Below are 25,480 nucleotides of genomic sequence, written 5' to 3'. Positions count from 1 at the left end.
TCCTGCCAATCAGAAAATGACCCATTTATGTATACTTGCTGATTTCTGCCAGCCAATCTTCTATCCATGCTATAATGTTACCCTTCTACACAAGAGCTTTTATCTTCCGCAATAACCTTTGATGTGTCACCTTATCAAATGCATCCTGGAAATCCAAGTATAGTATGACTACAGACTCCCCTTTATCCATGGCGCAAGTTACTCCTTCAAAGAACTCCAATAAATTGGTTAAATGCGATTTCCCTTTCACAAAACCCCGATTGCCTTGAATTTTTCTAAGGGCCTGCTATAACATCTTTAATATTAGCTTCTAATATTCTCCCTATGATAGATGTTAAGCATAAAACTCATACCATAGTCACAGCACTCCAGATGTGGTCTCACCAACACCCTGTAGAACTGTAGCATAACTTCTCTACTGTTATATTGCATTCCCTTTGAAACTTCTCTACTTTTATATAGTATGCCACCTTCTCTAGGGAAATTAGGGACGGGCAATAAATGCTGGCCTATGCCCACATCCCATAAATGAATGTAAAAAAAAATTGTGAACAGATTGCCTTAATCTCACACTATTGCCAGAGAGAGGGGTGGAGCCAGTATCTATGGAATGGAGTTTGGAGTAGAAACCAAAAACAAAGCTTATTAACATACAGTATGAAATATTAAAGCATACTAGTTATTCCTTTGAGATACCCTAAGTCACTCTCACACACACACGCACAAAGAGATAATAAAATAAACAAAGAGGAACTCTGCCAAAGATTAAAAGTCAATGGTTCAAGGGAAAAGAAAAGAAGGTGGAGTACACCAGGGTCCACAGTCCACCAGGGTCAAGAGGTTTCCAGCTTCTTTAAAACTGCTCAGCTTCCTTTTCTTGTGAAAGGATTTTTTTTTCAGGAATATCAAGCAGAGTCCTGCATTAACCCTGGGAATAGGCAATGTTAGCGATGGCGTAAATAAGAGGTCGGAAGCTCATCTTGTGGTCAAATTTGTGGCATCAAGGAGCCCTAGAAAAACTGGAGTCAATGGGAATCGGGAAAAACTCTCCATTGGTTGGAGTCATACCTAGCACAAAGGAAGATGGTTGTTGGAGGTCAATCATTTCAGTTCCTGGACATCACTCCAGGAGTTCCTCAGGGTAGTATCCTCGGCCTAATCATCTTCAGCTGCTTCATCAATGACCTTCTTTCCATCACAAGGTCAGAAGTAGGGATGTTCGCTGATGATTGCATAATGTTCAGCACTATTTGCGACTCCTCAGATACTGAAGCAGTCCATGTCCAAATGTAGCAAGACTTGGACAATATCCAGGCTTGGGCTGACAAGTTGCAAGTAACATTCGCACCACACAAGTGCCAGGCAATGACCATCTTCAACAAGAGAGAATCTAACTATCGTCCCTTGACATTCAATGGCATTACCATCGCTGAATCCCTGACTATAAACATCCTGGGGGTTGCCATTGACCAGAAATTGAACTGGAATAGCCATATAAATATTGTGGCTACAAGAGCAGGTCGGAAGCTAGGGATCCTGTAGTGAGTAACTCAACTCCTAACTCCCCAAAGCCTGTCCACCATCTACAGGGCATTGGTCAGGAGTGTGATGAATGCCTGGATGAGTGCAGCTCCAACAACACTTATTAAGGACAAAGCAGCTCGCTTGATTGGTACCCCATCCACATACATTCACTTCCTCCGCCACCAACTAACAGTGGTACCATCTACAAGATGCACTGCAGAAACTCACCAAGGCTCCTTAGGCAGCACCTTCCAAACTCACGGCCACTACCATCTAGAAGGACAAGGGCAGCAGATACATGAGAACACCACCACCTGCAAGTTCTCCTCCAAGCCCTCATCATCCTGACTTGGAAATATATCGCTGTTCCTTCACTGTTGCTGGGTCAAAATCCTGGAACTGCTTCCCTAAGAGCACAATGGGTGTACCTACACCACAGGCACTACAGTAGTTAAGAAAGCAGCTCACCACCACCTTCTCAAGGGCAATTAGGGATGGGCATGATGCCCACATCCCATAAATGAGTTTTAAAAAATGTGAACATACTGCCTTAATCTCAGACTATTGCCAGAGAGAGGGATGGAGCCAGTATCTAGGGAATGGAGCATGGAGTAGAGACCGAAAACAGTTCCTGCAGTCTCTAGCAAGTCTCTAGCACTGAATATTAATTTTTACAATTGTAGAGTCTAATTTGTTTCACTTTTCTTTGCCTCTTTTCTCTCTCTCTCTCAATCCCATCTTGCTTTCTCTCTTTGCAATGAATTTACTATAATAACTTACACATGGGTCAAGCTCTGCAGCCACAAAATTTAGTTACATAGCACCCATATTTTTAATACTAAGGATGCAGTTTTGGTTCCAAAATGGGATCTGTAGCATGACTGCAAACTTCTTGTGTGAGCTCACTCAAGAGCTGCACTGAATGACATTTTGGTGAAGGCGTTAATGAACATGCAGGGACTTTGTACCAAAAGTATGCAGAGTAGGCAGATCATGAAATCAATCAACATATAACACTGATTTAAAATTAATTTTCAAGCTCAACAGGCCAGAAAATGCCCTCTCTCAACCTTGCACAGATGAACATGCATTCAGTAGCAGGAAGAACCTTCCTCATCTGTCCCCCAATAAAAAGAGATCATGGACAACTTACAGGTTAGTAGCTAATTGATTTGTATTCACTGTAGCTAAGTTTGTGAAAGTGTTTGATGATTTAAACTGATTTTTAAAGTCTACAAGAAGGTGTAAGACTTAGTCTTGTTACTAAACATGGGTACAGTAATTTGCATCTCCCTTGGTCTACAGCATGACAAGGACATTGAGCAATGGCAACACAGAGCAGAATAAGTTGCTTGAAGAGGGAGCAGAAGGTGGAGAGGAGGAATAGGGGTCTCAGCAGGAGCCCATATCTGTTCAGGATCTTCAGGGAGCATTTTCCTCCCACAACCTCAACAAAAGTGTCTATCAGACATCCCAAGTTCAGTAAAGAGGTGCTCACTAAAATTTGCCACCTGTTGCAGCCACAACTGCAACCTTAAGAGCAAATGAGGGCAGCTGTGGAACAGACCATGGCTTTGAACCTTTATGCACATGGCTTCTTACAGGCTGGAGCAGGCTAAACTTGCAACATCTCCCAGTCCAACATGCATGGCCAAATTTTCATCTTCGGATTGTGAAACCTGAGTTGGGCCAAACTGCAACTCGCAAACCGCGTCCATGAACGCTGTCCAACTTCACCTGCCACTTTTGTCAATTTCGGCAGGAGGCACATTCTGGATGCAGATTGTGAGACACGATTGGGTTCAGGCTTGCGTTTGGGGTCGGAACACATTCAAGGTCGAGGCGGAGATGAAAAGAGTACAGAAAAGATTCATGAGAATGATTCCAAAGCTGAGGAATTTCAGTTATGAAGAAAGATTGTTAGGGCTCTTTTCCTTAAAGAAAAGAAGGCTGAGGGAAGATAGAGGTATTCAAAATCATTAGGGGTCTGGGCAGAATAGATGGGGAGAAACTGTTCCCACACATGAAAGGATCGAGAACAAGAGGGCACAGATTTAAAGTAACTGGCAAAAGAAGCAAAAGCAATAGACGAACAAACATTTTTTCCCCCAAGGTCTGGAATATGCTGCCTGAAAGTGTGGTGGAGGCAGGTTCAATCAAAGCATTCAAAAGGGAATTAGACTATTACTGAGAAGGAAGTGCAGGGTTACGGGAAGAAGGTGGGCAAATGGCACTAAATGAATTCCTCTTATGGAGGGCCGGTGCAGACAATGGGCCAAAAGGCCACCTTCTGTGCTGTAACAATTCTGTGATTCTGTCCTCCACCTATAAAAGGGCACCAAATGGCACAGCTCCCACAGATCAGTCCAGATATAGCCCTGACAAGCTGCTGGTGGTGACCTGTGACCCTTGGAGTGTGAGTATTATAAATTTGTTTGCTGGCTGATACATTGTTGCCTTGTGTGGCCCATTGACTGTATTCCCTTAGTTATTCATGTGTTAGTTGTTTTATGCCAATATTAACACTATTGTGTCTTTGTTGCATTGAATAATTCAAAGAAGTCAAAGAAACAGTGATATTACACGGGCTATTCTATTCAGCATGGCTATCTACTAGTCTAGCCTATGAGTTAGCTTCTTCCAACAATCCCCTTTCCTTATACTTTAGGTTATTGATTCTTACTTGCTGTACTGGAGGCTGACTTTTTAGTCACTCCCACTATGGAAACTTATCTAAAAACCACATACTTGGTTCTTTCAGTTCAGACCCTTAAAAATCTCAATCACTTTCATCATTTGTCACCGTTTTCTCTCCAAATGTTTCTTTAGTTTTTATAATATTTGGAGAAAAAACACTTACATGATTTACGCTTTGTACCACAAATTAGATCAGGATCATGTTCCACATCTCAGTCAGACACTCTTTTATACCCACATAGTAGATAAGTACTCATGTGTTTATAATTGGGCATTCATTTGAATGAAAACGGAATTGGAGGCTGTATTGGGAAATGATTTCAGTTACAGCATCGTATAACGCGTCATCCCAAGGTGCTCTATTTTCTCAGCTGCAATGTTATTACTAAATGTAGAACATATTTTGTAGGGTTAGCAAATAATCTGAAAATTTTCAAGCCAACCATGTGACAAAAGTGGTCACTTCACAACTGAAGAAATAATGAACATGCATTTATCTCATCAACTTAAACAGAAAAAGAATGCACTTACTCAGTGAAATATAAAACAATTTGCTGCTCGCATTAGTCAGGTTTGACAGTTGCTCCTTTTCATTCTTTGTACGTTGGTAATCCATATTGAGAAACTCTCCATCTTTAAGTTCATAAGATGTTTTTTGCTGATTTTTACCAATTACAATAAATGAATCACTGGGATAAATTGTAGCACTAAGTCCTAGGCAATTCTTTACTGTAAAAGGCGCTTGGTCTTTCTGAAAGATGTCACTGGTTTGACCAGCAGCTTCAGAAAATGCCTGGAAAGAGAAATGCAAGATATGAATCAGCATCTTGTGCAATGTGGCCAATTCCTAAGGCTATGAAGATACTTTTTGTACATAAAAAATCCCTCCATGTATTCCTTTATATATACTTACAAAGAGTGCAGAATTTTTCTTTCTGTAATGCTTTTGCATTTGAAGAAGTAACAAATGTTACACATTTTCACAAGAAAAACAGACTGCTTTTTTTTTGCGGAATAAGGAATAGTGACCACATGCTGCTACTACAGTGTTTGAGCATCAGATCACATTAGCTCAGAAATATCACAGAGATAAAATGGCAGTCATTGTCTACTGCATTGGAAAACATTCCACCTTTTTCTTTCCTTTAGGTTATCCTGTGGCTTTTGAAACCAATCCTGCTTGGTATAAGCTTTAAAGTGCAAGTTGAAGTTACAAGTGGCTGTTTCAAATTTATATTACAAAAATGGTCATGGATATCAGCTAAAACACTATGAAGTGACTGAAATCAATTCTGATAAAAGCCAGTCTTCTTTGGAGAAAACTATAAAAATATTGATACATTTTTAAGAACTCAAAATAGAATATTTGGCCAGGATTTTCAATTCCAGGCCAGGGCGTCGGCAGCACGTGAACTTCTAGGTCCTGACCTTGCTCCAGCAGCAAAACACACATCTGTCGAGATCGCCAAATACAGTTATATTAATTGGTTAAGAGGTTTATTCGTCGCCCAATTAGTGGAAGGGAGATGGGACCAGTTCAGGAACAGGCCAATTTGAAGGGCAAGCAATAGCCAAGGGCAGCTATTCGTGAAGATTATGGAGGCTGAGGCTAAGGCAGAGTAAAAGGTAACCAGCAGGGAGGGTCCTATGCCAAGCAGAGCCCCCCTCCCACCCCGACCCTGGTTTTCAGTCGCTTCAGGTGTTGCTGGAACGTGTACTTGCTTCAAAAGATAACACTCTTACCCTCCCTCTTGCCCCAATTTTCTCCTTAGCAGAATGAACTGAAGCTCCAGGCATATAAACCCTTTTAAAAACGTAGATGGGCATACAACAGTATTTGTTAAAGTCCGCTTAAAAGATCTCATTCCACATCATTTGGTTCTTAGATGATTATTTTATTTTTTTTTGTAAATGGAGTTGCTGGAGCTGTAACAGCTCGCAGGAGCATTTCGTTCGCCGCCAGTGGTCACAGCAGGACCCCATAGCAGAACAAGAGGGCATGGATTGAGGTTAGAAATGAGGTCAACTGCAGAGGACTGGTGCAGAGGACCTGGGTGCAGTGCTGGGAAGTGCTTTAATGACCTCACTAGGTCTGGCAGGTTGAGTGACTAGAGAGGCACAGATGGTGTGTCTCCTTGTCAGGGATTACTATTGCAAGTGAGAGGGGCATCCTTTGGACTATGAGGGGGCCAATCAACATGGGAGTGGGGTGTGTGGTGGAGTCTGCTGACCCATTAGCACAGGTTTGAACCCAAGTGCTGCTGCTCAGGAGGCTGGAGTGCAGTCTGTGATGTTGTCAGTCAGTGAAAAGCTACAAGTGGAGAGGGAGGTCTTGTGCTGCTGGCATCATTTTTCACCTTGCAGGCGAAATGGGAGATGAATGCTGCCAAGATGGAGGGGGCATATCTGGAAGGAATACAGGCACAGCTGACAATCCTCACTCGCTTCAAGGAGCTGGCGCTGCAAGGGACAGGATAGGCAGAGCCCACTACAGGCAGTGTGATGACACCTCAACATCTCCCAGTTCAGGGGATACATGTAGATGCATCCCATGCAACCAGCTGTCATTTCAGAAGCTGTCCTGTCCTCAATGTAAACTGCCAAAGCATTTGTTTTTTGCACTAAACTTTCCTCACTATCCTTTCATATCTCTCTAAGGGTCACCTGCAGAGGTCCAGCAGTCACCTCATGAGCAACAAATCTCCGAGAGTCCAAGGAAGAAGACACCTCAGAAGTTGCACCGTCACATGCTAAAAGTGCACCTTACACCTACGCAAATTCTCAGACTTCGGTGGGTCCTTGCATGTCAGTAGAGATGGTTGCTCAGGGCGATGTGCGTAACATTTCAGAGCTGGAGGGTTCAGGAGAGGCAAATTCGGCTGTGGCTAGCCCCCCTTGGAGGACGGGGGCAGGCACAGCTCTGCTCAGGAAGGTGGAGATGCTAAGTCTCAGATGTTACAAACCAGGCGGCTCTTTACTGACAACCAGCCTGAGATGTGTGCTCACATGTTGGAGTTACCCGAGGGACTGTGGAGTAATGTGATGAGGATGGAGGAGTCCATCCATCTCATGTGCTACACAATGACTCAGTGCTTTGAGCACTTGACCTAATCTATTGAGAGACTGCTGAACTTCAGAGAGCCATGAATGGAATTGCTCAGAGAGGATGCGAGAACAGCGCACTGACATGCAGAGGGTTCATGGTACACTCAGCAGCATAAGCCAGTCAGTGGTGCAAACGTAACAGAGTGACATGGAGTGGAAGACATTTGGGGCTTCATAGACCCCTCCAGAGATCAACAGCGCCGGGAAAGAGTTGATGTGACAAGCTGACAAAAAATGATACTGAGGGTGCCACTCCTCAGGTGGCTTATTCATCATCTTCTGCCTCCATTGTCCCTCCACTTCCCATGCAATTACAATTAAAACTTAAAGTTCTGATGCCGTGCAATCCAATACATGTATAATCCTGATCAAACAGGGAGGTTCTGCATCACGTCCAAAACTTCTGTGCCCAACTGCATTTCCATTAACATAAGACTTGAGAGCATAATGATGACATGGGTGCTTTTCAAAATTAAATTTCACTTGTAAATATTTCACATTACATTGGTTTGACTTTATTCACATGTGCATAATTATTTGTTGAGTCCAGTTTAGTCAGGGAGCTAAATGTACTGGCACACCTCATGGTTTGCACACATTGATGATTACAGGGCACAATTCCTTTTTTTGCAGAAGAAACAATGTTGCTGTTTCTTACTCACTTTTAATTGAATGTTCATATTTGTGTCCAGTATTGTACACACAACTCTGTGGGACATGGCTGTACCTGCAGGCTCAGCTGGCCCTCCCTTCTGTGTGTTGTTACAGACATTTTCCAAGATCACACTCACTGGGATAGCCAACATGCTGAGATGGACCCACATTTGGACAATACTGACGCTACCCTTTAGGACCCTAATTTTCTTACCTTGACTGACAGTCCTCACCACCCCTGCCACCACCACACCCAGGACACTAGGCGCTTCCCATGCCCCCGACCTCACTCCACGCAACTCATCCCCCAGCTACTGACTCGCCCTTGCCAGTCCCGAGCCTCCATGCCAACTGCCATTCTCCTTTGTGCTGTAGAGTTAAACAAGGAAAACTGCTGACACTAAACACAACTGCAGAAAGCCTAAGGGTGAATATGCCACCTTTAAAGGATAGTGAACAGAGTGCCATGAGACTCTCGTGCTCTGCTATTTTACTTTGAAAGTTGGACTATTTAAAAAATGTTTTACGTGAATGAATATTCATGCCATGCAAATGTATTGCAAGTATGAACCTGCCATAGGCCGGTGTGAGGCTCAACACCCCGTAAACATGCCATTGTCTTTATCTCTTCATCTCGATCTGCCATTGGGGAATCAAGATTTTGCAACCCCCCTCTAATTAAGTCACCCCACCGCACACCACATTTACCGCTCTTGCAGACTCCATAAATCGACTCCCTTTGTTGCAGAATGATGTCATCACCTTATCTCCAAATTCTTCTAATGACAATATCATTCCACACGTTATCTGCTCCATAGCATTATCCATCTTCATTTATTACTTTCATTTTCATGATTGGCAGACCTCTATTGTCTTTGTAATGGGTTGTTTTACTCCTCTTTTGTCAGAGAACAGTTCTTTATATATCCTGCCCATCTGCCTACAATGTCATTTTTCTCCAGTATTATTGTGCCATCTTTAGCTTTGATCCAGCTGTTTCTACTACGATAGTTTTTAAGAGTTGTAAATCTCTATTAGCTTGTTATACATCATATGAATATCTTTTTCCTCTTTTTCAATTCCTTCATTGTTCGCTTATCCATTTTTATTTTCCTGCATCACATTCCTTCTATGTCTGTTTATTGATGTTACATTTTTATTCTTGTATTAAAAGAGGAATGCGACAAGGCTGTGTTCTGTCTCAAGGTTTTTTCAATCTTCACAGTGAAATGATTATAAGACATCTATCTGAGTTACCAGCAGTTTCAGTAGGTGGACAGGATATAAATAATCTGAGATATGCAGATGACACAGTAATTATAGCAGACAGAGGAAAATTAACAAAGAATCCTAGGCACGATTGTAACAAACAGTAACAGATATGAATTATCATTCAATTGCAACAAAACAATGAAAATGGAAAACACCTAGATGCAAAATAACAGTAGAATCAAAAGAAATAAAACAAGTCAAATTATTTTCTTATTGAGATAGCCTAATAACATCTGATGGGAAAAGTAACCAAGACATCAGGAAGTACATAACACTTGCAAAGCAAACCTTCACAAAATGTCAAACCTCTTAAATAAGCACATCTCCTTGGAAAGTAGAATGAGGTTATTAAAATGCTATATCTGGTCAACATGGTCCCTTCATCCACTTGTAATATTAATATGGTTCATAAATAATTGAGGCCTCTACACTGATCTCTGTGGCACTCCACTTGTCACAGTTTGCCATTCTGAAAAAGACCCATTTATACTGACTCTGGCTAACAGTCTGCCACGTACTACTCGGTTAATTACTGCTGTTATTCTGGCGGTGTCCAAAGCAGCCAATGCTTTGGAATGCCCATACTGTAACATGTGGAAAGATGCTTCCTATGGCCTAGATAACCGCATGTGCAGGAAACATCACAAGCTGCAGAAATTTGAGCTCTGGGTTTTGGAAATCAAGTGATGGCTGGAATCACTGTGGCGCACCACAAGGCTGAGAACTATGTGAGTAGCATGTATAGCAGGTTAAGAGTGTGCAGGGAGAGAGGGGATGGGTGGCTGCCAGACAGTCTAGGAGGACCAGGCAGGTAGCACAGAGTCCCCAAAGTCCATCTAGCTCACTAACCTTTTTCAGTTTTGGAAACTGGTGATGGTGATAGCTCCTCAGAGAAGTGCAGCCAGAGGCATGTTTGTGGCACCACAGGAGGGGAGGAGAAAAGTGGTACAGCAATAGCAGCAAGGGATTCAATAGTTAGGAGAAACAGGCACACATTTCTGTGACCGTAGACATGACTCCAGGGTGGTATGTTGCCTCCCTGTGCCAGGGTTAAGAGTGTCACTGAGCAGCTGCAGGACATTCTTATGGGGGAGGGTGAAGAGGTCATGGTTCACATCAGTACCAGTAACTATAGGTAGAGAGAAAGATGAGGTCCTGAAAACAGATTTGAGAGGGCTAGGAACGAGATTAAAAACCAGGACTTCAAAGGCAATAATCTCGGATTACTCCCTGTGCCATGTGCTGGTGAATACAGGAATAGGAAGATACAGCAAATGAACGCATGGCTGGAGAGATGGTGCAGGAGAAAGGCTTTAGATTTCTGAGGTAAAGGGACTGGCTATGGAGCAGGTGGGACCTGTACAAGTTGACGGTTTACACATTAGCAGGATCAGGACCCAATATCCTCGATGGGAGATTTGCTAGTGCTGTTGGGGAGGGCTTATACTAGCTTGGCAGGGGAATGGGAACCAGAATGGGAATTCAAATGGGGGAGAAACAAAGCTGGTAATGGTTGATGAAAAGTAGTAAGCAAAATGTAAAGGCAGTGCTAAAAATTAAAGACACTCTATGTGAATGCTCACAGCATTTGCAAAAAGGTAGGTGAATTGATGGCACGTATAGAAGCGAATGGGTATGATCTAATTGCCATCACCAGACATGATGCAGGGTGATCAAGGCTGGGAACTGAATGTACAAGGGGATTCAACATATAGGAAGGATAGGCAAAAGGAAAAGCAGGTTGGGTAGCACTGTTAATAAAGGATGAGATCAATACATTAGTGAGAGAGGATCTTAGATCCGAAGATCAAGATGTAGAATCAATTTGGGTGAAGCTAAGAAACAGCAAGGGATGGCAAACATTGATGGGAATTATTTATAGGCCACCAGGCAGTAGTGGTAACGTGGGGCATGGTATAAATCAGGAAATTAGAGGCGCACATAACAAGGGTAATATAGGGGGGACCTCAATCTACATATAGACTAGGTAAACCAAATTAGTATCAATGCTGTGGAGGATGACTTCCTGGAATATATACAAGATGGTTTTCTAGAAGAGTTTGTTCAGGAACCAACTACAGAATGGGCTGCTTTACATCTAGTATTGTGCAATGAAAAAGTGCTAATTAATAATCTCATTGTAAAGGAAAATTTAGGGAAAAGTGAACACAATCTGATAAAATTCTACCTTAAGTTTGAACGTGATATAGTTCAATCCAAAACTTTCACAGAATCACAGAATGCAGAAGAGGCCCTTTGGCCCATCGAGTCTGCACTGACACATGAGAAACACCTGACCTACCTATCTAATCCCATTTACCAGCACTTGGCCCATAGCCTTGAATGTTATGACGTGCCAAGTGCTCATCCAGGTACTTTTTAAAGGATGTGAGGCAACCCGCCTCCACCACCCTCCCAGGCAGTGCATTCCAGACTGTCACTACCCTCTGGGTAAAAATGTTTTTCCTCACATCCCCCCTAAACCTCCTGCCCCTCACCTTGAACTTGTGTCCCCTCGTGACTGACCCTTCAACTAAGAGGAACAGCTGCTCCCTATCCAGCCTGTCCATGCCCCTCATAATCTTGTACACCTCGATCAGGTCGCCCCTCAGTCTTCTCTGCTCCAACGAAAACAACCCAAGTCTATCCAACCTCTCTTCATAACTTAAATGTTTCATCCCAGGCAACATCCTGGTGAATCTCCTCTGCACCCCCTCCAGTGCAATCACATCCTTCCTATAATGTGGTGACCAGAATTGCACACAGTGCTCCAGCTGTGGCCTCACCAAGGTTCTATACAACTCCAACATGACCTACCTACTTTTGTAATCTATGCCTCGATTTATAAAGGCAAGAGTCCCATATGCCTTTTTCACCACCCCACTAACATGCCCCCCTGCCTTCAGAGATCGATGGACACACATGCCAAGGTCCCTTTGTTCCTCAGAACTTCCCAGTGTCATGCCATTCATTGAATACTTCCTTGTCAAATTACTCCTTCCAAAGTGTATCACCTCACACTTTTCAGGGTTAACTTCCATCTGCCACTTATCTGCCCATTTAACCATCCCGTCTATATCTCCCTGTAGCCCAAGACACTCAACCTCATTGTTAACCACCCGGCCAATCTTTGTGTCATCTGAAAACTTACTAATCCTACCCCCCACATATTCATCTATGTCGTTTATATAAATGACAAATAATAGGGGACCGAGCACAGATCCCTGTGGTATACCACTGGGCACTGGCTTCCAGTCACTAAAGCATCCTTCTGTCATCACCCTCTATCTCCTACAACTAAGCCAATATTGAATCCACCTTATCAAATTACCCCATATCCCATGTGCATTTGCCTTTTTTAATAAGTCTCCCATGTGGAACCTTGTCAAAGGCTTTGCTGAAATCCATATAAACTACATCAACTGCACTACCCTCATCTACACACCTGGTCACCTCCTCAAAAAATTCAATCAAATTTGTTAGGCATGACCTCCCTCTGACAAAGCCATGCTGACTATCCCTGATCAAACCTGACCTCCCTCTGACAAAGCCATGCTGACTATCCCTGATCAAACCTTGCCTCTCCAAGTGGATATAGATTCTCTCCTTCAGAATTTTCTCCAATAGTTTCCCTACCACAGACGTGAGACTCACTGGCCAGTAGTTCCCTGGCTTATCTCTACAACGCTCCTTAAATAGCAGAACCACATTAGCTGTTCTCCAGTCCTCTGGCACCTCCCCCATGGCCAAAGAGGATTTAAAAATTTGGGTCAGAGCCCCTACGATCTCCTCCCTTGGCTCCCTCAGCAGTCTGGGACACAAATCATCCGGACCTGGAGATTTGTCCACTTTTAAGCCTGCCAACACCTCCAATACCTTGTCACTCCCTATATCAATTTGCTTAAGAACCTTGCAGTTTCTCTCCCTGAGTTCCATACTTTCATCCTCATTCTCTTGGGTGAAGACGGATGTGAAGTCTTCGTTCAACACTCTACCGATGTCCTCTGGCTCCATCTATAGATTGCCCCCTTGGTCCCTAATGGGCCCTACTCTTTCCCTGACTATCCTCTTCCCATTGATATACTTATAGAATATCTTGGTATCTTCCCTACTTATACCAGCCAGAGCTTTCTCATATCCTCTCTTTGCTCTCCTAATTGCTTTCTTAAGCTCCACCCTGCACTTTCTGTACTCCACTAATGCCTCCACTGATTTGCTTCCCTTGTACCTGCTAAAAGCCTCTCTTTTCCTTCTCATCGTATCCTGAATATCTCTGATCATCCATGGTTCTCTGGGCTTGTTACTCCTTCCTATCACCCTAGAGGGAACATGTTGAGCTGGTACCCTCCCCATTTCCTTTTTGAATGCCTCCCACTGCTCCTCTGTAAATTTCCCCACAAGTAGCTGTTCCCAGTCTATCCCGGCCAGATCCTGCCTTATTTTACTAAAACCCTCTCTCCCCCAATCCAAAACATTTTTTTGCAACTTGTCTATTTCTTTGTCCATAACAAGCTTAAATTGTACCATGTTGTGGTCGCTATCACTAAAATGCTCCCCCACCACCACCTCCGCCACCTGTCCGGCTTCATTCCCCAGAACTAGGTCCAGCACTGCGCCGTCCCTTGTTGGACCCTCTACATATTGATCTAAAAGGTTCTCCTGTACACATTTCAAGAAATCCACTCCATCCAAGCCCTTAACACTATGTCTATCCCAATTAATGTTGGGAAAGTTGAAATCACCTAATATAATTACCTTATTGTTATTGTTTTTACACACCTCCGCCAATTGTGCGCATATTTGCTCCTCAATTTCCCGCTGACTACCTGGGGGTCTATAATAAATACCTAACAATGTGGCTGCCCCTTTTTTATTCCTAAACTCTACCCACAAAGCTTCATTCGATGCCCCCTCCAAGATATAATCTCTCCTTACTGCAGTAACTGACTCCTTAACTAATAATGCAATGCCTCCTCTTTTACCCCCTCCCCTGTCTCGCCTGAAGATTCTACATCCCGGAATGTTGAGCTGCCAATCTTGCCTCTCCCTCAACCACGTCTTAAATCTAAATAAAAGAAACTATGAAGGTATGAAAGGCAAGTTCACTGTGGTAGATTGGGAATCTACATTAAAAGGAATGGCGGTGGAAAGGCAATGGCTAGCATTTAAAGAATTAATACATGGGTATTGCTGAAAAGAAAAAAAGAGAAACATTTTTGTAAAGCTTTTCATCTTGCACTCATCAGGACACTTCACAAGAATACCAAATGTATTTCAATCTTTTGTCAGGCATATAATTTTGCAGTCATCTGGTCCCAAAGATGACCATTCACTTCCCTTCCTCCCTTGGGGCCTTGGGGGCCGGAGGGCAGTCACTGGTTGGTCAACAACTAACACTTTTCTGAAAATGTATGCTGCTCCCCAATCAAGTACTGAGTTGTCCATTGGTACCTGCTGTCAGCTGAAGGAGGCCTCAAACTCAAGGTACTGAGCTAGTCAAGTGTTACCCATGAACAAGTGCAAGCATTCTTGATCGCAAAAGAACAAAAAATGTTTATGGCCATGTTTAAAAAGACTTTCAGAAAATGCCATGCATGTTGCAGTAAGTGATGATATTTGCAGGCATAATTAGTTCGAAACTTTCTTGTCTTGACCTCATCATACCATAAGTTACATGCCAATATCCAATTTGTTGACCTCTAATCAGTTATAGGTTTAAGTGAAGATCAAGGTGCAAAAATACCTGAAAACACAATCTCAGAAGTTGTGCCAGGATTGTACCCACCAATGTGCTGCCATTCAAGCTTCGCCAGAATTTGTGTGGTCAATGGGACGCCACTTCACCAAAGGGATTAAACATTAATTTGACTTGGGCTTGGATTTATCTCAATTGTGCCCTTAGAGGAATGAACCACGTTAAATGCACCTCCAATTTGACAACAGAATACTACATATATGCATGGTATAAAACTGTCATTAAAAGTAGTGCATGATCCAACTTATCATGGGCAAGTACAATTGGAATTCTGTTAGATTTTTAAAACAGATTTCTTACCGTTGCTAAATTGTTAAGCATGGTCAAACCACATTTTGACATTGTAATGTTAAGTTGGTCTTTTGAAAAGATCTGAATAACTGTTTTATATGCAAGGGAATGGACATTTTCCTCTTCATTTTCTGTTTTTGTCATGGTTTTGACAGCCTTCTTCTTCATCTGAAAAAAAAGAGCTTCTTATTAACATATCCACTAATCAGCATAACTACTTATGAGACTTTTACGTTGAGGCAATTAAGGTGATTAAAGGATTTGACAGGATAGGTAGAAACTATTTCCAATCGTGTGAGAGTCCAGACTGAGGAGACAATTTCTTAGAGCTAGGCCATCCAGGAGTGATGCTAAGAAGCATTTCTTCAGGTTAGGGGAAATCTGGAAATTGCATCCCCACAAGGTATTGAGGCTGGTCCAATTGGAAATTTCAAGCCCACTGATAAAATTTTTGTTATGCAAAGATATTAAGGGTTATAGTTAGATGGGTAAATGGAGTTATCTGATATAGACCAGCCATGATTGAATGGTAGAATGGGCGAGAGGGGTTGAATTGACCTACTCCTTTTCCTGACTTGGCTTAATTAGTAATTAAGCGTTCTACCTCAAACAGAACAGGGAAGTGGAAAGTCTTTGGATTTATTTCCAGACAACGGAACATGCCAGTCAGCTCAAGTGTCACACAAAGCCTATTGATGTCTCAAATTTCACATTCACAAAAATAAACCAATCAAAATACCAAATTTTATTTCACTAACTCCTCAAAAATTACTATTCATTAAAAAATCAACCATTCACAATGCTAAAATCTTGTTTTAAATAAAGTCCACTAGCCTGTAATTTGTACCATCAACCATTTCCATGATATAATATATCATGGAAAGTAGCATGTATGATTTAAATAGAAAAAGAATTAACAACTTGTCAGGAAAAAAACTCAACTCAACCAATATGTTTGCTTAACCGATCTTGCGATAACACCAAAACATTTAATCTGCATAGGCTTCTTAAAGCTTTTATTATTCCATTGGGCATAGGGTTGCAATATTTAACAAATGAAGAGGACACTCAGTAGATTGCATACCTCTGCCATTCTGTGCTAACTCATGTTACAATTATTTAGCTCTTCCTTGAGGCTTTTTCTTGACTGATTGATGCTCTGTAACTACAAAGCTGAAAAAAAATCTTTTTATTAAGAGCTTCCATCTCACTGAGGAAGCTTCAGGCCAATGCACATTTCAACAACCTGCTCTGAAAACTCTGCTCACATTTTGACAGCTACGGCAAATTGCACCACAGCAGCTGAGATAATCCACATCATTCTATAACAACCAATAATCCGCAACTTTCTGGGGAAAAAAAAGAGTCAATTGTCATATTTCCCAATGTTAACAGATCCTTTAAAAAATTCCAAGATCTGGGGGCCTTCACCAAAAACTAATCACTTCTTCCTTAGGCTATACCTTATCTGTGTACCAGGTTTCATTGGGAACCTGTGTACCAGGTTTTTTGAGATAAATTGTTAACAAGCAGGTCAAGAAACATTACCTCCATCCATTTTTAGTGATGGAGGGGAAAATATTATTTTCCCTGTTCAGACAAGGCTTTTAATCCTTTCCATGCAGTTATGATGACTTCGATCCTTGTTTCAGACTGTTCTTTTGTGCTCTCTGCTGCCGAAACTTTTGGTCAGTCTTTCCTGCCCTAACACCCCACCAACCAAATCTCAACCCCTCTCTAATTCTCCCAGCCTCAGACTTTTTCAGTGTTCTAACTCTTGCCTCCTCCCAAGTGTTCTAGTATCTATCCTCACCCCTCCTGTTCTCCCAAATTCTTAAGTGCTCCCTGACCCCATATTCGAGTTCACTCAATTCAAGTTCTTGCAGGCCTCAGGCCCTCTGATCTCCCACCCCTCTGTCACATGATTCCAAACTGCAGACATCATATGCTAAATGCTTTCAGAAATAAATCCTTCCAAACGTCCCCAGGATTCACTCTACTGAAGTGCTCCCAGCACCAATCCTACCTCCACAAGGCCCCAAGTATTCCTTCATCTAATTCAAGTTTGACACCCCGATTCCAAATGCTCCAAGGCTCCAGTCCAGGTACGATCAGAACTCTGCGTTTAAGTAGCTCAGGTCTCTTGAGTGCTCCCAGAGTTGGCCTCCTCAAATTGATCCAGTTTCCTAGACCTCCCTTGAATGATCACAGCACCCAGCTTCCATCCAAGTACTCCCTAATTCTCAAGTTTTCCCAGCTTCATCCTCTGAGAGTTCAGATGCTAGGTTCAAACACACCCTTCCCATTTCTGGGAAATTCCCAGATCTCTGCTTCCAGGTCTGGGGAGGGAAAAAAATGCAGGTGTATGGGGAAAGATCAGATGAGTTGGATTAATTGGTTTGCTCTTTCAAAGAGCAGGCATAGCCATGATCTGCCAAGTGGCTGCTTTGTATTACATGGTTCTCATGATCTGACCCTCATTTATTACCCCCAACTGAGGGGCTTTAAAAAATAGACATTAAATAAATTGGTTAAGGTGCATGCATTACAGAGACACTGGCACATATTGAGGGGAGAAGGGAAAAGAAGTGCAAGTGAGAGTTCAAGATAAATTGAGAAGCTTAGATTTTCCATATTTTTGAATTTAATCTCAGGATGTCTCAACGTACTAAATACCAAATGAAGCACTTTCTTAGTATAGCCACTGCTGTAATTTAGGGAAATGGGGCAGGCTATTTGCACAGAAGGCCAAGCAAGCAGTGCAACATTAGTCAGATAATCTGTTTTTAGTAAAGTTCATTGAGGGATAAATATTAACACGGACACTGGGGAGAAGTCCCCTGCTCTTATTTGAAATTGCGCTATGGGATTGTTCACATTCACCTGAGAAAGCATTCAGGTCCTGGGTTTAACATTTTGTTCAACACTGGTGCCGGAATTTTCCCTTCTGGAGACAAAGTGAGGTGGCAGGCGGGTTTCACGGTGATTTCCCGCTGGGCAGTGGGGTGGGAAATCGTGCCCAATTTCGTACTCGGAAGCTCATTAGCTAAGCAATGGCAAGTAGCTCTCCGAATCATATGGCAAAGGTCTGGATGCCATGCTTAAATGCCACCCGAACACACATTATTCATTCTCAGGTCAGCTGGTTGTCAGAAAACCTCTTGGTTTGACTACACCAAGGAAGAAAGCTACTTGAGGTTCAGCAATGACTCCCTCGAGGCCCTCATCTGTGGAGCCCGCCAGAATCAGATATCCTCTTTCTGACGGATAGCTCCAGGAGGCCCGTCAGCCTCACCTCATCAGCCTGGGAGGCAGTAACAAGCGATGCAATGTTGGATTTTGCTTGCTTATGAACTAAATCTCCTCTCATACAGGCACCAGCAGGCCTAGACAGACCATCAGACCTACCATAAGCTCCAGCCTCCAGGCTACCTCAGAGGACGATGCTGAGGATATGCCAGAGGGAAGACTGTTACTGCATTCACCTGCACCCTCCACTAGTGCAGAGAGACACACCTCGGTGGGTCAAGGATCTAGATTAGGCTTGAGGTTACATTCTGGGGAACCTCACTGACACATTTCTGCAGCAGTCAGAGGCAGTGACAACCCAGGGCTCTGGCACTCGGACGACTGCTGGAGATCAGGACCCACTGTATCAGATGATAAGCCTCTGCCTGTGGCCATCTCTAACAGAGATGCAACAACAGGCAGCAGAAAATCAGGTACAGTTGTGACAGGCAGTCAACAGACTAGAGCAAAGGATGGAGGAGTCAGTCTACGTACTGTCTGATGCCTTGGCTCTGACATGCAAACACCTTGAGGTCTCCATGGGAAGGGTGGCGGCCACCTTGAAGGCCTTGGTCCAGCAGATCCTGCCGGATTTGCACTCGGACCCACACTCCATCGCTAAAGTATTGGTTGTATCCATCAGTGCCTGGACGAAAGTTGGGGGGAGGGGGGACACCCTCATCTCCCTCCAGGAGCCCCATCTCCTCAGGGAGTCAGGCAAAGGTCCTTGTGAAACCACAGGGATGGGAACCAGCAGCTGGAGACCCCAGGGCCATCCACCCAGGTGACTCACAAAGTGTTCTGCCGATCCTAATCCTCTCTGCCTGTGACCCCGTCACTTCCAGCTGTACAGGCCGAGGAGGGTGCACCTGCACCAAAGCAGGAAACACAAAGCAGGGCAGAGCCCTCATGGCCTCAAGGCTCCAGAGGACGCCCGCCAAAGTCATAAAAGACAACAGGGCGTACCAGTTAGCAGGCTGCCTCCACCTTTGCTGCGGATGTCAGGGATGCATCTAGACCTAGCGGTACGGTTAGAAAAATTAAGAAACTTTAACATTACTTCTGGGTCACAGGTGTTTGATTACTGCACATATATCATGCACGTTTGTAAATATGTTTGCTGTTCATGAGAATGGTCTCATTTGAAAGCATCATGCATATGCATCTATGTGCCCTCTCGTTGCGAGGGTGAGCTATCCTCCAACTCAGTGTTTGCTTCCCTTTGTGAGCCTCACATTCTTGTGATGTGTAGCTCAGTCATGATAGTTACTTGACCCTTGTGTTATGTCATGGAGATGTGTCAAATTCTTTACTGGAAGTGTCTTCAAAATGCATTAGTGACCTCTATTCCTTATAAGACAACATGGAGGTAGGCGTCCTCATTAGCCTTGGAGGGTTAGCTGTAATGTCTCTCAAAATGAGAAGTCTGCCTTCATTGGTAGTGCCAAAGCACAAGACCTGCATCCATGGCGGTTTCTCCAACCATTTGCGTATCTCGGTGTCTGCTAAAAGTTTCTAATTAAAGTGGTGATGACTGCATCAAGTCCTTTGACACAGTATTTGTGCTGTTGTGCCGACTTTCACTTCCCAGGGTGCACTTATACAGAGTTTGCTGCTGACCTTTCCAAAGGTCAGGGCCTGGTGAATCATGAGGGTTGACGGTGCAAGTCTGAATGCTGAACTTGCTCTCGATGTTACTGGTTGTAAAGGCCTTTCAGTGCACTATCATGGCACTAAGGAACAGAAGGAATGCGGCCGTGCCCTGTTGCCTGCTCCTTAGTCCTCCTGGAATCTTACGGCTATCATCGTGGCAGGGGCATGCCTTCCACGTTGTGCTTCTTCAATGGCACCCTCATGTGGAAGCTGACCTTCATCTCCGAATTCAGGTTCCTGCCCTTCCTGCTGTTCATCTTCTGAGGAGCGCTCAGCCTCCTCCATGTCTCTCTTTGGCAAGGGATGCTCCCTTTGAAGCACCAGGTTGTGAAGAGCGCAACAGACCATGATTACACGGGACAGCCTCTGTGGAAGAAGTACTGCAGAGTCCCACCTGAGCAGTCCAAAGATTGGAAGCGCATCTTTAGGATGCTAAAGGTCTGCTTAACAATGGATTGTGTCGACTTTTGCGCCATGTATATCTCTCCGAGACACTATGAGGACAACACACAGATGTTATGAGCCATCATTTGAGTGGGTACAGCTTATCCCAAAACAGCCGATCCTGTAATCGCTAAGGCCCTTTGAATATGAGAGGCACCTGGGAGTGCCTCAGGATGTATGAGTCATGGGAACTCCCCGGATACCTGGCACAAACTTGCATGATGTACTTCTGATGATCGCACACCAGTTGAACGCTCAGTGTGGAACCCTTTCCTGTTAATGAACATCAGGCGCTGCTGTCATTTAGCTCTCAAAGCCACATGTGTGCAATTGATTACATCCTGTACTCTAGGGAAGCCTGAGATAGCTGCAAACACCAGACATCTAGCTGCCTGGCTAGCTTCATCGAGTGTGAACTTCACATAATGATGAGCCTTACTGGAGAGGGCACCTGTCACCTCCCTGATATATTTAAGTGCTGAGGACTGCATAGGTCCCCTGTAGATCCCTGGAACGATCCACAGGCAAAAGATTGAGCACAGTGGTGACCTTCAGGGGCACTGGCAGGGGATAACCTCCCAATCCATGGGCCATTAGATCCTCCCACAGAATGTGGCAGATATGATCCACCACATCTCTTGACAAGTGCAGATGTGCGTGTCATCTTCTTTCACTCATCTCGATAGGAAAGTCTTCTTTGGCAGATCCTTGGTCTTGAGAGTCACCTCTCTGGGATGGGTCTAACCTCCTCATTATCCGGGTCTTACAGGGGCTCCCCTGGACCGTGGACCCCTGGCCAGCCTCCTCTCAAAGCTGCGCTAGGCAGTGCTGGGCCCTTCTCCTCCACCTCAATCAGATCACTGCCATCAAGAAGGCAGCACTGCGTGCAGCTCCATTATTCAATCCACCTCCTCCCTGTGGACTGATACAACAGATTAATGAATGCAGGGCAAACATAGTAGACCTCCTGCTTGTAAACAGAAAGCCAGTGTCATGCCCTAGAGCTGTATCTACACTACTAGCTTTTCGCTAATACAACCTGCAGCTGAGGCGCAAACTCACAGATCTAGGTGACCAAGATGCCAGGCCTGATACTCAACATCTCAATCCCACAGAGGTTGGGAGAGATTTGGATACGTTCATGGTATGTGCCACCTCACCAAAGGCACTCCTGTAATCTCAGATCTGGTATGCTGATCAAGCTCAACTTGCACTTCAGCAATGACTGGATGCCCTTTGGCACCTTATCCATTCCAATTGAAGATAGCTCATTAGATGCTTTCGTGGATGATCTGGCAGATGTGCAGTAGCTATGCTTCATTTACGGTTGCTTGCATTTTCCATTCTCATATACCCCTCTGCTGAAGCTCAAATGGAGCAACTGTATTGTGAAGCCAATGACTCATGTAGTCTCTTGTTAAAGCACACAAAAAGGCAATGGTTTCAACTCCACCGTCTCAAGGAAGTGTTCCTCTTTTCTCTTAGTTCTAACTCTATTACAATGAAGTGACTTTAAGCAGTTTGAGGGCACTCCCTGAAAGGGCCCTTAGTCCAGCCATGGGCTTCTCTCTCACTGCCTCAGACTCCTCCTGCGCAGGTTCTTTGCTAATTTTGATTTCAAACTGAACAACTTCGGGGTTTCAAGGTGGTGCTGCATTTTTATTGTAAGGCCAGCTTTGACCCTCCCTGTCATTGTTCAGGTTCCTCTAATCTTCCTGGAACCTCACAATGTGCAGGTAGAGTTCCCTCTGGTTATTCTTGAGCCTCCCCCAGTAATCTTGCATCCCACTGTAATTTCACTGGGCATTCCAGCTCTCTCCCCGAACCTTTCACTGTTGATGTCCCCATGCTCCATGTGGACCTCACCCCTCCCCATCTTGAGGCTGTGTGCACAGTCACATACAGAGGAGAGCTCCCTCCGCCTCCAGGAGAGTTTTGAATACCACCCCCCCCTTTATTACATTTTCCCCATTTACAGGCTGCAGATGCCTCCCCTAACCATGACCACCCCATCAGCAGACCAGTACTGAGCCAGACAAATCCATCACCACCGCCTGCAAGATGATGAACATGTCCTGCACACTAAGCTGTGCCTTATCCCAATTGAACACACAAGCCCTGTCCTTCCAGGAGCGGGACTATGTTGCGCGTGCCATGTATGACCCTGTAGCATAGCTCACAAAGCCCTAGGACTGCCTTTAATCTCGTATCCTGACTATGAAGTGCACAAAATCCCAGAACTGCCTTTAATCTCTCACCCTGACCTCTTGGCCCCAGTCCAGAAACTGTGACTGTCTTTTAATGAGCACTCCGGTTCCTGCTTTATTGATCACAACAGTCTCCCTTCACCCCGTCCTCCATGGAGTCTCTGTGCAACATGTCCCTCTTGTGCCACACTAACACAAACCACATCATACCCCTCAACACTCCCATTCTGGGGTCTGTGTGCATCCTCTCCCATTCATACAATTCGATTTCAATCCACCCACTTGAGTCCGCGTTCTAGTCTTCCATGCAGGCTCCAGCTTCCCCATGCTCAGTCTCTCCTCTGCCTGCCATTGTCTCTCACCCCATCCCCACCCCAACCCCTGCTCTAAACCCGTAGCCCATTGACCCCCCCATGTCTCCGTCATCCTTTCCCACTCCCTCCCCTCGCTGCAATGCTGGTCTCTGTTTCAGGAAATGGAAGGAACAAAAATGCAATACACAAGGAAGTAGCGAAGCAGTCTTGAACCTGACCCTGTTTAATGTCTGATGGTAGCTTTCCTACACAAGGTGGCCATAATGATGGTGGCCATCTATGGCATTCAATAGCATCATCCCCATCGATCATCTTTGCAACACACATGCAAGAAGGTGAAGCTATGTTTTAGGCCTCAGCTGACCAGACTGTCAACTGGATATGCCAGCCTTAAGGTGTATGGTAGCTGAAGATGCCCTTGCAATTGATGATACAGACCAGCATCTGCCACACCGTTCACCCAAATCTTATGGTCATTGTCAAGAGAACTTGTCAGAAGTGTTTGGTGGGATCTTGGCTAGATGCCATCAATCATGTATACTGGCTGGCCACCACCTTGGCCTTTCTGTGATTGACATGCTTCTGAGGAAGCATCCAACATTATGGTTGATCAAGCATTTGTATACCCTAGTAGTTCCATCAGTTCTGCCTTGGTAAGAAGAGCCTCCAAATGCACTAATTAACTGCCAAAGTAAGCTATATCTGCAGGTCCAAGTGTGTGGGCAGTGGAAAATAGTTGCATGAGAAGTTCTGTGACCTAACGTGTTGGGGTTTCTCTGTAGACTCGCTTCTGCTTTCAACTATATCCAGTAAGTATATTCCCATTGAGGAAGCCATTGATGTCAAGAAATGTGCTTGAACAACAAAAATAAAAACTAGTACAAAAGCTTGTAAGAGCCCAAGAGAGAGCAAAAAAGTGTTAAAAATTTGGTCAAAATAAATTTTTCTTTACAATGTTATGTGCTCTATTATTCCCAGTTTATTTCTACTGCCTACTATCCATAGATTTCCATTTCACACAGGCGTCATTTACGCTAGACTTGCACATCTGAAAATGATAAAATGTGTGTAGGATACCTTCACCCAATACATATTTAAACAGAGCATTCTACTATTTGAGGTTGGTGTTTCTACTGCCAGTGGTGCTCCTCACCAAAACATGGTGAGTGTCTGTCAAGCAAGAGTCCCTGTCCATTCTTAAACCCTGGTCACCCAAATACAAATCCTAAATTGGGCAGTAATTAATATAAATCAGGATCATCAAAACACAACAAGAGGAGCAAAGAGAAATAAGTTTAAAAGCAAAAGAACTGCGGATGCTGGTAATCCAAAACAAAAACAAAAATACCTGGAAAAACTCAGCAGGTCTAACAGCATCTGCGGAGAGGAACACAGTTAACGTTTCGAGTCCATATGACTCTTCAACAGAACTAAGGAAAAATAGAAAAGAGGTGAAATATAAGCTGGTTTTAGGGGGGGGGGGGGGACGGGACAGGTAGAGCTGGATAGAGGGCCAGTGATAGGTGGAGATAACCAAAAGATGTCATAGACAAAAGGACAAAGAGGTGTTGAAGCTGGTGATATTATCTAAGGAATGTGATAATAAAGGTACAGAGAGCCCTAGTGGGGGTGGGGTGGGGGGAAGGGATCGAAATAGGCTAAAACGCAGAGATAAAACAATGGATGGAAATAGGTGGGAAAAGAAAAATCTATATAAATTATTGGAAAAAAGGGGGATCGGAAAGTGGGTGGGGATGGAGGAGAGAGTTCATGATCTAAAATTGTTGAACTCAATATTCAGTCCGGAAGGCTGTAAAGTGCCTAGTCGGAAGATGAGGTGCTGTTCCTCCAGTTTGCATTGAGCTTCACTGGAACAATGCAGCAGGCCAAGGACGGACATGTGGGCATGAGAGCAGGGTGGAGTGTTGAAATGGCAAGCGACAGGGAGGTCTGGGTCATGCTTGCGGACAGACCGAAGGTGTTCTGCAAAGCGGTCACCCAGTCTGCGTTTGGTCTCTCCAACGTAGGAGAAACCGCATTGGGAGCAGCGAATGCAGTGGACTAAATTGAGGGAAGTGCAAGTGAAATGCTGCTTCACTTGAAAGGAGTGTTTGGGCCCTTGGACTGTGAGGAGAGGGGAAGTAAAGGGGCAGGTGTTGCACCTTCTGCGGTTGCATGGGAAGGTGCCGTGGGAGGGGGTTGAGGTGTAGGGGATGGTGGAGGAGTGAACCAGGGTGTCCCAGAGGGAACGATCCCTGTGGAATGCCGCCGGGGGG

At 44.2% G+C, this 25,480-nt stretch overlaps 1 protein-coding gene across 6 annotated transcripts in view; it reads right to left on the bottom strand.

Moving 5' to 3' along the window:
- vps13a (vacuolar protein sorting 13 homolog A) overlaps positions 1-25,480 on the bottom strand; it is a 523,321-nt gene that overhangs the window by 189,003 nt on the left and 308,838 nt on the right. For all 6 annotated transcript variants that reach the window (XM_078567491.1, XM_078567508.1, XM_078567499.1 and 3 more), the window contains 2 exons: positions 15,308-15,466; positions 4,753-5,014 (listed from right to left, as the gene is read on the bottom strand). In XM_078567491.1, coding sequence (XP_078423617.1) covers positions 4,753-5,014; positions 15,308-15,466 — 421 coding nt within the window. The remainder of the gene's footprint in view (positions 1-4,752; positions 5,015-15,307; positions 15,467-25,480) is intronic.

This window comes from Cetorhinus maximus, chromosome 2 (genome assembly GCF_964194155.1).
Source record: "Cetorhinus maximus chromosome 2, sCetMax3.hap1.1, whole genome shotgun sequence".
Classification (NCBI taxonomy): Eukaryota; Metazoa; Chordata; class Chondrichthyes; order Lamniformes; family Cetorhinidae; genus Cetorhinus; species Cetorhinus maximus.
Note: the sequence above shows the minus strand (reverse complement) of the source record. Positions and strands in the feature narration are given on the sequence as shown.